Here is a 12,027-nt window from a genome sequence, read left to right as displayed (position 1 = left end):
GAAAGGAAGAAGTACCCACTTCAAGTAGCATTTGAAACACAAGTGGACATTATTGAGTCAGATTGGTATGAACTAGTTTGAGGTAGGGCTTGTGACACCAACAGGTTGGACCCATTTAAACTTTTTGACTAGGACAGCACTACCGAGCTTCTCTTCTTCATGGAACGCTCAGAGATGATCTCTCATTTAGACATCTTAGGTGGAGGTCTGACCCGAGCTGGAAATACTTAATAGCTTTAATCTTTAAGGTTCAAAATAGCCTGTAGCTTCAGAACAATATAACTGCTTGCTGAAGGGACTGAAGAAAGTAAGGAACTGCCTGCTGAGTGCAAGACTTCCACCTAGCAGTCTACGTGACATGTCTCATATGTACACCCATAGTAAACGTTTACAAAACAAAACACAAGTAAAAAAAAAGAGCCTGGAGTATACGTATAGATGCAGCCTTATCCCACAAAAGTGAATTACACAGTGTACCATTAAGCCTCAACCAATGCATCCTGGATAGAAATAATTGAGTATACGTATAGATGCAGCCTTATCCCACACAAGTGAATTGCACAATGCACCATTAAGCCTCAAGCAATCCATCCTGGATAGAAGTAATTTAAAATTTTTCACCAAAACCAAGTTTACCATAAACTTGACAGTGGGCGTGCATCTTTTTTTTTTTTTCCTGTACCCTCACAGAGGTGGCCCACAGAACCGTCGCGGCACTGCTGCAAATACCGCGCCACTTACCGTCTGGGTCCTTGATCTTGACCTGCTGGGAATTGGAGGACGGCGGACTCTGGCCGGCCTCGTTGACGGCAAACACGCGGAACTCGTATTGACGGTCCTCGATGAGGTTGGGGATGTTGATCTGTGTTGGTAGGCAGAGGTGTGCAGGGTTGACGCGCTGCCAGGCCTGCGTGCCCACTTCGCGCTTGTCCACCCAGTAGCCCAGGATGCGCGCGCCGCCATCCGACTCCGGCTTTTCCCAGGAGAGGTTGACAAAGTCGCCTCCCACCTCCGTGACCACCGGTACGCCGGGTGCTGTCGGCGGGTCTGCAAAGTACCACACGAGAAAAGCAACTCAAGGCCTGTACGTTTATGCAAACTCGGCCACAATACTCCATGCAGCTTTGATCTATCAGCATATGCAGCGGGCTGACTAAGGGCAACAGATGCTGAAGTCTAGAGAGATGGTTCAGAGCTGAGCAATTAATGCTATAAGCTAGGACTTTTGACTAACTTCAGTCACCATGAGTTTGCCTCACAAAACACACAAGCACAGGCATTTTTTTTGCTCTTTGTATCTGCAAAAATGTGGATGATGTGGAGGTCATGTGGGAGAGGACATGAGCTCTTGCTCATCACACATGTGCACATGAACCATGCAAGCTTATTAACCTGTAACAGGCACCGCTCTGGAGCTGCCAACATTGATGACGTTGCAGCTGAAGATTATAAAAACCAACATGTTGCCACATTGTAAGCTAAATGGCTAACTCCTAACACCTGCACAACAGTGCAATGTGTTTAGCCTGATGGCACAAACCATAAAGAACGACATTCTTTCGGGGTGTACCATAAGGTAGAGACTACACGTGCTCTACTGAAAAGAAGGCATTGTAGGATTCCTGCATACCTAACACTGGCACAGTCTATAGGGGCTTGCCAGGATTTTCGTTGCATAAGTATCATGTGTATTAGGCTAGCCAGCAGTATCATGCTTGCCAAATGACAAGCTCTTAAGTTTGCCACAGATTTTCCACTTTCCAAGAGGCTGAATAAATTTGGCACACACAAATGGATAAAACCAGCTCAAAAATCAGAATAAATAAAGAACAATTCTCAGCCAGTTTTTTTTCAAATATACTATTTATAGACCTGTCTAATTTACGAGATGATCACAGTGCAGTGAATGGAAGCTTTGCAATGTTAACATTATTATGTGCAGAATTCTCAACTTTTTAAAAACTCCATTTCTTCCGTCTTTATTCCATATCTTCATTACAAATCCCTGTACCTTTTGTAAAACAGTAACAAGGTGCAACGAAAGTGACGTGTCACTCACCGAATGGCAACTTCGCAATGATCGGGTTTGTTCCTTCCAGAGGAGCACTCATGCCATTCTCGTTGACAGCCATGACTCGGAAGAGGTACTCTCCGTTCTCAGTCAGGCCTTGCACTGTCATTGTTGTATCCTGGTAAACCATTGCAGAATAAAAAAAAAAAGGAAGACTTTTAGAAATATTCTTACCACACCTCTACACTTCTAGTGGAGGACATCACTATACACACAAAAACAGGAACAAAACTTGTAAACACTTGTAAAGAAACCCTTGTACATAATGCTTGTGTGCAAATGTCTCCTTTGACTTTACATGTGGTATCTTACTCCTAGTTTTTTACTGCGACAACAATCATTTTTTGAGAGTACATGCGAGATGTCAAAGCCAAGGTGAGAGAGTAAGTGGTCATACAAATAAGGTGTGGTAACTACGTAATACATTCCCTGCCTGACAGTTATGACACACTCACTGAGCATTCAGTCTTCTATGCAAAACTCCCTGCCAGTGACAACTTTTAAAAAGCTGCTTCCTGACATCCAAGAATGCCACGAAGCAAGCACCTAAAAAGAGGGCACGCTAACAGGTGGTCCAGTTTGCCAGGCAATGCACTCACACGGCAGTAGGTGCTTGCAACCACCCACTGGTTGTGGGTGGTCTCTCTGCGTTCGACAACATAGTGGGTGATCTTGCAGCCACCATCGTACTTGGGTGGGTGCCATGCCAACTTGCATGTGTGCTGGGTGATGTCCGACACCTCCAGAGGACCAACAGGTGGCCCAGGTAAGCCTGCCAGCAAAAGGTTCCCGCTCAGAATCAGCTTTCTTGGTAACAAAAAGGTAACTGCTGAGCTAGTAGCACGAAATCCCTACGACAAATGTGCATAAGTACAGCATAAGCACAGCATAAGCACAGCATAAGCACAGCACTGGCATAAGCACAGCAAGATGATTTCCGTCGAATATAAAGGAAAAGATGCTATTATATAGCATTTAGAAACATGAACTCCAAAATATTAAAAGCTGCCATAAATGATGAAAAGTTCGCCAGGAGTAACACTTATTTTCTTCGGTAACGTTTCTTGTAATCTTTTTTTTTCCCTATTTTTAAATACTTTGAATATACTAGCATGTTTGCTAGCAATAATGACAGTTGCTCTAATTCTCTTACTTTTTTTAAGCTATTCTTTGGTAACCTGCCTACTAGAAGTTATCTAACATTTATTATCAAAGTTCCCTTTCTGTTGATCTGCTTGTAATTTGTCTTTATTGTTTGAACTTTATATTGTACTGATTGCCCACCTGCTACGGTCTCATATTAAGACTACCAGTATTGTAAATAAATAAATAAATTTCATACTGTTTCGGTATTACACGCTGAAGCCTCTCTGCGTCCCAAACACTAAATTATTTCTTAGTCGCAAGGCAAGTATCCTTCCTTCACAAATGAACAACGGATCCATCGAAAGCCAAACTACGCAGAAGAAGCTGCAATGGGAACACCACAACCATATTCAACACCAGGTGGCATGATACAGAGGAACTGGTTTTTGACCACAACGATGCACCCCTTTGATATCAAGCAAACTTCCTCCCAGTCCACTTCATTGAATTTTTGGAGAAAAAGTCACGAATGAAGGCATCGAAAAAAAAAAACTCGGTTAAAATGAGGTTTACTGCCAGAAATTTGTATGGCTCTTTGTGGCAATGCTGATGTTTGTATGGCAGCTAAAGATGCATTTAATGCCGAAAAATTGTGATTTAGAAATGGAACAATTTTTTTTTCTGACAACATTCGATTCAAACCTGCGCCACCAAGACCGAAAAATTACTCCATGAACACTGTTTCAAAGTGGATGGCTGCGTGGACTGGCCTCAGAGACTCGCATACAAAAGTTGCTTACGACGGGACTGCAGTTTGCTTGTGAAAACGGCTGGTGGAAGTGCCACCTGCATTTTATGTTTTGGCTGTTTCTAGCACATAAAGGCTCTCTTTCAATGTAATTACAGCCTCTGTCATTAGAGCACCATGATTTATGGCTAAAAGCCAATGATGCGAAGAATTCCTGCTCACCTGTGACATACAGTGTGAACTGAGCATTCGCCGAGCCACTGTTGTTCTTGAGGGTGAGCTGGTATTTGCCCTCATCGGGCTTTATCGCCTCACGCAGGTACACGATGATGTAATCATCGAACACAGTGAACTTGAGGTGGTCACTCTCCGGCACCTCGAGACCGTCCTTGAACAGCGACACCTCCATTGGCGTCGAACCCGAGAAGTAGATCTTGACCTTTCCGTTGTCCTTTTCTGGGACGAACACTTCGTTCGGGCAGCGCTCAATTCGTGGTGGTGCTGCAAAGAACCAAGCACCTCTTAGTAGCTGCACAAGTCAAAAAGAATTGTGCAATATTTTTCACTCTGAGCAGCATAACACAAATAAAATAGCAAAAGCAGTACCGTCAAACTACCTGCCATCTTGGAAAAAAAAACAGGACCCTACATTAACTTGCCAATTGCTTGCATAACAAAAGACGCCCTTGGATAGGTCATAAAATTTTGCTGTGTCATTCACTTGTTATCCCAAAAAACCTCAGTGAAAACCTGACAGTTCGTGCAGTAGGACTAAATGTCCAAACTCAACGGCACAGCATAGAAAGAAAACTTCTCTGACCGACTGCAATTGCTCATCAAGCCGACTGCCATATCCGTGAAGAAGCAATTTCTTAAAGGTAAAAATGACTACAGTGCCATCAGTGAATTTATGCCACGGATAAAATGCATTTTATCAAGATAGAAAATACAAAATGTACTAATTTCACATCTTTTTCATGTCTGGCTCAGTAAACGAAGACATTTTGCACCACACAGAACAAGACAAAGTTTAACACCTATAAGGCTATGCCAACCCAGCTTTCTGGCATCCCAGCTTAATAGAAAAAAGCTGGTTCGTCAGTGCTCAGAAAACAACACTATGAAATTGGCACTAGCAGTGGCACATGAATTAGCAGTTTTGAGCTAGTAAGAAAAAAAGAAAGAAAACAGAATCACAATAATTGCAGTGTGCATCTCATGAGACATGCAAAAATCACGATGCAGACACGTTTCTTTGCATTTAACCTTACTAGAAAAATTAAAGTAGGACATCCAACATACCGGCGATCTTGAGGTCAGCAGAGCACCGTGCAAAGCCCAGTGGGTTGCTGATTTCGCAGGTGTACTCTCCTTCATCGCCGTCCTCAATTTCACTGAAGATCAGCTGGTAGATACCCTCCTCTGGCTTCTCAACAGCTCGGATTCTAGTTCCGACACGAATGTCCCTGCCATTCTTCAGCCTTCGAGGGAAACAAAGAAAAGGCAAAAAAAAAAGTTGTCAAAAATTGTGCCGCACAATGACGTCCCCTAAATTTAAATTGAGCCGGCGTTTTCAATTGCGCCGCGTGCGCACAATTAGGTGCAACTTACATGTCGGTTATATCCTGCAGCATAGGCAAGAACAGAAAGGAAGAAGTTTTATGCATTATTTCGGGGCCCATTGTAGACAACAAATAACCTACAGATTATACACCATAACTTAAAATCATGATCTGGAAAAGCAAAGCGGAACCTTGCTCTGACAAACATGAGCAAAATGGCTTCCTTTGAGCCTGCAAACAGAACTAAAGTCTGTTTTTGTTTATTTTATTTTATTTTTAATTGATTATATCAGCAACAGGCTAACATGTGATATACCTCATTAAATACACTACAAACATTACGCTTCACAGTTTGCACCACATTAACTTTTAAAAATTATTAGGCATACTGCTCAATAGTTAATTGGTCACCATTTTTTTCCTCCAAGTGTGCTGCGGCTATAAACTCAAGCGTCCCCATTGATTGCACCGAAATACCGGTAACTTATGACAGTGCAGTGGCCAAGAAAACCAAATGCCTGGTTGAAAGGTGTTTTAATATAAAGAGATTATGCTTGAAGGTCATTCTTAAAAGCAGCGCAGCTACAAGAACAAGCAGAAGAGACGACACATACATTCTGGAGACAGGTGCATAAGCACTGCTTCGGTCAATTTTTTTCAATAAAGAAGTAGGTTATCTAAATTGTTGACACTTGTGGGACAGCATTTCCATTTCCTCTTCTTTTTGACCTCATAGCTGCGCTGTTTTATAAATTTTTTAACCAAATAGCCCAACTTCAAACCATGATAACTTGAAGCTTCCATCTACCGTTGCTTCTGGGAATAGGGATGGACTTTTGGCAGTTGCTAGTGAAGTCCTCGACGAATATGTCTACCATTGCACTAACATCATTCATCTGAGAGAGGCCATTAGCTCATAAACAGTGTTCTTTGAGTACCATATGGACTCGATAGGGAGACTCACCATCTTGATGTTGGTACAGGCTTTCCAATGGCTTCACACTCAAGAATGACCTGCTTTTTAAGGCTGACGTTCTTGTTGAAGAGTCTCCGCACAAACTCTGGCTTTACTCCATCTGGATTGAACACAATCAAGTCAAAGCGTCAGAAAAGGAGCTGGATCGAGTAACAGTCTGTTAAACATATGAATACACATCAATATATTTCTTACACAATCACTGACAGCCCTCAACGGAAGTGCTTATCCTGACAGCCAATATACACCCACCCATCAAGCTCGGCCTGAAAGTGCATCCTGAGAGAGAAAATTTCACAGTGCCATCAAAAAGCATACCAGTATTTTAAGTCAACATTTAATTAAGCTAAAACGATTACCTAGGTCGCTAACAAATCATTTGAATGAATTTCTGTTGGTTATTAACTGGCATGATCTTCCTTTCTGCTGTGCCCTTTTTTGTTTTGTGCACTTTATATCCTGCTTATAAGTATGTCCAAAATTTCTTTTGAAGTGCTTTTATTGCTTTATCATTGACATTTATCTGTAGTGTGCTTCACTGTGCAGCTCGAGGAACCCTGATGCTGAGTTTTCCACCACTGAAAATTACAGCAACGGGAGAATTTTGAAGGGTCACAATACCACGTGAAACACAATTTCTTCCCTCATCCCTTGCATGTTCAATAAACTGTCCATTTTCAGGCTGAATTTGCATACATTTACTATAGTTTTTCATTTTCCATGTTCAAACTGATGTTTGTCATGCCATTAAAGTGTAATTTATCTATTATTCTTGTATTCAAATGTTTTGCTCCAAGGTCTCTAAGCAGGTCACAGAGCTATTCCTCTTGTGTGCATTTGTATGCAGAGGTCACGACAGAATTTAAAAGCAAACTTTTGCCTCACAATAACAACTGAAAATTCTGTTTGTACAGAACACCTTTCTCTCTTTTGTTTCACCCCGAAAAAAATAAAATGAAGTCCACCTATGTCACTGTCCCCACCCACTGTGCCCTCAATGCAAATGACAAGGTGATTTCTTTGGACGCAATCATACACCCTGCAAAAAAGAAAGGCCAAGAAGGCACAAACCTGTATACTCGGTGGCCTTTATCGGTGTGGTGCACATGGACGGCTCGCTCTTGCCGGCTGCATTGACGGCGTACACGCGGAACTCATACTCATTGTTTTCCTTGAGCTTCATGTCCGTGTAGTCACAGTCCAGGATTGTGTAGTCATTGGACACCAGCCAGAATGGGCTACCGACTTCACGACGCTCCACAATGTAGCCTGCAATGAAGGTGTTGAACAAAGGCATAAATTTGCTATGCATGCAGTTCACTTGCTTAAAAATGCTCCAAATAGGATTTTTTTTCTACATTGCAACAAACTTGTAATCGTATAGGCAATCAGGTTAAAAATATAACCATTAGGTTACATCTTTTTATGTTACATGCTCACGTAAGAGGCGCCTAGAAACAGTTTACCATTGCAGGTATGTGATGCTGTTTACGATAAGTGTAGCTGAGACAAATATGTTGGGGAACAGATGAACTCCAATCTGAAGCCAAAATTTCCTTTTGTGTCGCAGCAACAACGCGAGACACAATTTTTAGTAAGGAGGTTACTTCACGGGGTTCAGCGCATCAGGTGTGAATATTTCATTTTATGCTGACCTTTTTATACTAGAAATATGAACAAGTCAATAATTCAGTTCATTTTACTCTTCCAGACGTACACAAATTCTGGATTAAGTTCATGAAAAAAGTGTTTAACAATGGCTTGACTGGGCCCAAGTGAGGAAAAAAATTTAAAAATACCACGTCTGTGAAAAAGCAATTTACTAACATAACATACTTGTGCATAGAAAACAGAACCTGAATAAAAAAAATTGCCCTTTATGACTGAAAATGTTGAGAAAAAATTTATAATAAGAAGATAAAGAAGAGGCTGACAACTTAAAGCCCTTCATATCTAGTATCAATACAGTCGTCATTTTCTTGATAATGACCAAGTGTAGTAAACTAAGCAGATTGCTATAAATCAAACTAGAATGAACGGATCATGACTGCAATAGAACAAGCAGTAAGTACCTGTAATGCGGCTGCCTCCATCTGACCTAGGCTTCTCCCACTTGAGGTCACAATAGCTCTTGCCGACCTTGACGACCTGGACATTCTGAGGTGGTGATGGGACGGCTGCAAAAAAAGCAGTGTCGCCCAGTTAGCTTTTAATGCACAGGCATGTCAACAACAAAATGCAAGAAGAAATAATTAAAAATAACTGAACACTGCATACTGAATTTAGGCTTCAGCCGCAGCGTTGCTGTAGGCTCGCTAGGCTCACTGAAGCCAGCGGCATTCTTGGCTTTCACCCTGAATTCGTAGTCCTTGCCCTCGAACAGTCTGGTGACTGCACATAAAATGCAAGAAAAAGAGAGAACAGCAAATGAAGCGGCGGCTTATGATAGAGAGAGAAGCACCTAACACGAAAGAAAGCAGTAAGGATGCTTTGCACAAAGTCTCGTTTAAAAAAATTCATTGGCTGGTACCAATGAACCCCAACACAAAATAGAAGGCCATTTGAATCAGTGCAACAAACAGTCACAGTCATAATGGCCTTCACAAGCCCTTCCTTTCGACACAACATTTTTACTTAAAAGTCATTCAATAAGCTCATTTAAATCTTCCCATTCTTGGGTGCCCTTCCTTCCGCGTTACGAATTGGCAGAAGCCATATATGCAGCAAAAGCACGAATCTGCTTCCTAATCGCAGCTGCAAGCTAAAAGAAGGAGGATAAACCCTCACCAGTATAGGACGTGTCCTTGACGAGGCCATCAGTGGCGATTCGCCACTTGCCGTCGATGGGCTCACGATACTCGACCTGGTAGCCTTGGATCTTGGAGCCACCATCGCTGGCAGGACGATCCCACCTCAGGCTCACACTGGTGACATCGTAATCCACAATGTCGGGACGGCCTGGTGGGCTTGGCACATCTAAAAGTAAAAGCAACGGACCGATTTGTACTGCCACACTTAGATGGCGACGCAACACCTGACATCAACGCACGCTGTTCCCATGCTGGCAACCGTTATTCCTCTGCATTTCCATCCTGTCGGTCCTTTTACCTGCCATCGTGCACCTAGCGCCCTCCTGTGTTTGTTCTTGTAAGTGCAGGGTATTCTGCGCCCTCTCGTGGCACTGCATGCAACTAGGCCTATTGTAGAAGACTAATTCATTTCCACACACTTATAACAGTAATGTCGGCTATTTGGCAAATAACGGTCGAACGAGTGTGAAATCGAAAGAATGTTACAGAGTGTCTAATTCGAGATTTTCACTGTTTCCAAGAGAGTTTAAATTTACTGAACATAGATGAAAGTGGTACTTCAGCGAGCTGTTACAACCTGTGCACGACAGAAAGGAACTGTGGCTAGAAAGATCGTGTGAACAATGCAACAAGCCAATGCCACTCGCTTCTATGACGCCATTCTGTGTTGTGCAATGCTAGGCAAATTAATGGTAGCTAGATTGCATTTTCGTTATCGTTCAGGGATTTAATACAAAACAAGCCACTATAAATGTGAGGGGTGGTAGCTGGCACTGCCAGCTTTGTATTAGTTCTCAGTACTGTACCGTTGCATTCGTTGAGCTTGATAGGATGGTTGCATTTGCTATATTTGTGCTTTTGTGCTACATGTTTAAAGGAAAAAAAAATGAGATCCGGAATAATCACTGGCAAGCTGGAACTTTTTTCTACTGTTCACGGTGACAACTGAATCTGCAAAGTATGCCTTTTTTTTTTTGACAATGAATGCGTGTTTTAGACACAAAACACTCCTTTTCTGTTTTACTACAACATTGATTGTTAACATGAAATAATAGCTCACAGTATATAAAAACTAAAAGGAAAAGTGAAATAGTCAAACAAAAAGAAACTACTGAACTAATTTCTCCATGTCAAAACAAACTTGAAGTACTTCTTTGAAGTGAGCGACCTAAGTGTACATTCTTACCGAACGGGAACTTGGCAGTGATGGGACGATCAGTCTCCAGCGGAGTGCTGACACCGTACTGGTTTTCAGCACTAACCCGGAAGTTGTACTTCTTGTTTGGTTCAAGCCCGATGACGTCGTAATGACAGCCACGAACAAAGCTCGAAAGCTTGGTCCATATCTGAAACACAAGAGCAATTCTTGATATTAGACTGATTCCACATTTTTGAACATACAATGCTGTCATTTCAAGCATTTCACAATTTTCACTGTGACACAGACTGTGCGTATGCTACACAATACTGACTTCCAAACTAGCAACCATCCTGAAAATGTTTCTTTTACTAGGCTGCGTCAACTAGTGATTTGAAACAATGAGATTACACACAAGAGGTTATAAAAAATGTACATGCTTTAATGTACGCCTTTATCCATTGCACTCAAAGTCATGCTGATAACCCTGAACAGTTTTTGCAACATTGGTGACGCAGTCTGAGTTACAGCAAACCCATTTATAGGGCGGAAGCAGTTGCGGGGACTAAACTGTTTTTTTTTTTATCATTTCTAACTCTCAGGTATAACAAGTGCACTAATAATTAAAACTGTACAGCAAAATAATTTATTGCTAAGGCCACTTCACGGCTAACGAACTAATTCATGTCTCCTTAAATTCCCAAACAGCTTTTGTGATCAATTTGATCGCATAATTACAACTATGAAACAAAGTCTATCTTTCTGCTGGATACGTTACAACTAGTGCACACTGCGGCCTGTACAAATTTCTTGCAACTTCAGTTATCGTTTGACATCTGTAAATTCTAGATTTTGTAACGGCGAATTTCTCCACTTAGTCACCTAATTCAATTAATCAATTAATCAATTTTCAGCTTTTCATTTAAAAATGTGAGAGAAGGTTACCTTGGTGGTGGGATCTTGTTTCTCGACAATGTAGTTGGTGATCGGGCTACCACCGTCATCCAAAGGAGGTCGCCACGACAGTGAGCAGGTTTCGGGAGTAATATCCGATGCCTCCAATGGACCCTGTGGTGGTCCCGGCTTGTCTGAAAAACAGAAAAACACAAAAAGTTAAAGCATAACCTACCTGCTGCTTGCTCTTTCCTACATTTGCTTTCTTTCCTTATCTGTTCACTTAGTACAACAATGGCAATGCATAACTGAACAAGAAAACAAGATAGACGCACCAACAACGAGGACCTTGCAGGATGCACTGTCTGAGCCTTGAGGGTTCTTCAAGGTAAGCGTGTACTTTCCACTGTCCTCACGCTTTGCCTTCTTGTTGAGGAACACAGTGAACGCCACATTGACTTCAGTGTGAATCCTGTCGTCAGGCAGCACAACATTTCCGTTCTGAAAAGCATAACGAAGGGAGAATGTTGGCCGGTTCCAAGGGCCATCAAGGCAGTTCAAAGAAGCAACCTCAATCATGTTTTAGGCAATGAACAGGTGGCTTAATTAGTTCAGAACTCACTATAGTCCAGGACGCCTCTGGTGCCGGACTACCGCTGTATGGCACCCTGATGGTGAACTCTTCGCCAGCCAGGACCACGATGTCGCGCATGGCGAAGCCACTGTCGATCTTGGGCGCAGC

General features: G+C 42.2%; 1 protein-coding gene across 1 annotated transcript in view; it reads right to left on the bottom strand.

Moving 5' to 3' along the window:
• Positions 1-12,027, bottom strand: part of bt (projectin protein bent) — a 206,807-nt gene that overhangs the window by 21,657 nt on the left and 173,123 nt on the right. Inside the window, exons 94-107 of the mRNA XM_077644518.1 lie at positions 11,908-12,026; positions 11,621-11,786; positions 11,337-11,479; positions 10,440-10,599; positions 9,231-9,419; positions 8,721-8,834; positions 8,516-8,620; positions 7,515-7,712; positions 6,432-6,543; positions 5,208-5,386; positions 4,128-4,406; positions 2,671-2,843; positions 2,060-2,189; positions 742-1,047 (exon numbers count right to left, since the gene is read on the bottom strand). Of these exons, the coding sequence (XP_077500644.1) occupies positions 742-1,047; positions 2,060-2,189; positions 2,671-2,843; positions 4,128-4,406; positions 5,208-5,386; positions 6,432-6,543; positions 7,515-7,712; positions 8,516-8,620; positions 8,721-8,834; positions 9,231-9,419; positions 10,440-10,599; positions 11,337-11,479; positions 11,621-11,786; positions 11,908-12,026 (2,373 nt within the window). The remainder of the gene's footprint in view (positions 1-741; positions 1,048-2,059; positions 2,190-2,670; positions 2,844-4,127; positions 4,407-5,207; positions 5,387-6,431; positions 6,544-7,514; positions 7,713-8,515; positions 8,621-8,720; positions 8,835-9,230; positions 9,420-10,439; positions 10,600-11,336; positions 11,480-11,620; positions 11,787-11,907; position 12,027) is intronic.

Source organism: Amblyomma americanum, chromosome 11, assembly GCF_052857255.1.
Source record: "Amblyomma americanum isolate KBUSLIRL-KWMA chromosome 11, ASM5285725v1, whole genome shotgun sequence".
NCBI classification, from domain to species: domain Eukaryota; kingdom Metazoa; phylum Arthropoda; class Arachnida; order Ixodida; family Ixodidae; genus Amblyomma; species Amblyomma americanum.
The sequence above is the reverse complement of the archived record's forward strand: the minus strand, read 5'-3'. Positions and strand labels throughout refer to the sequence as shown.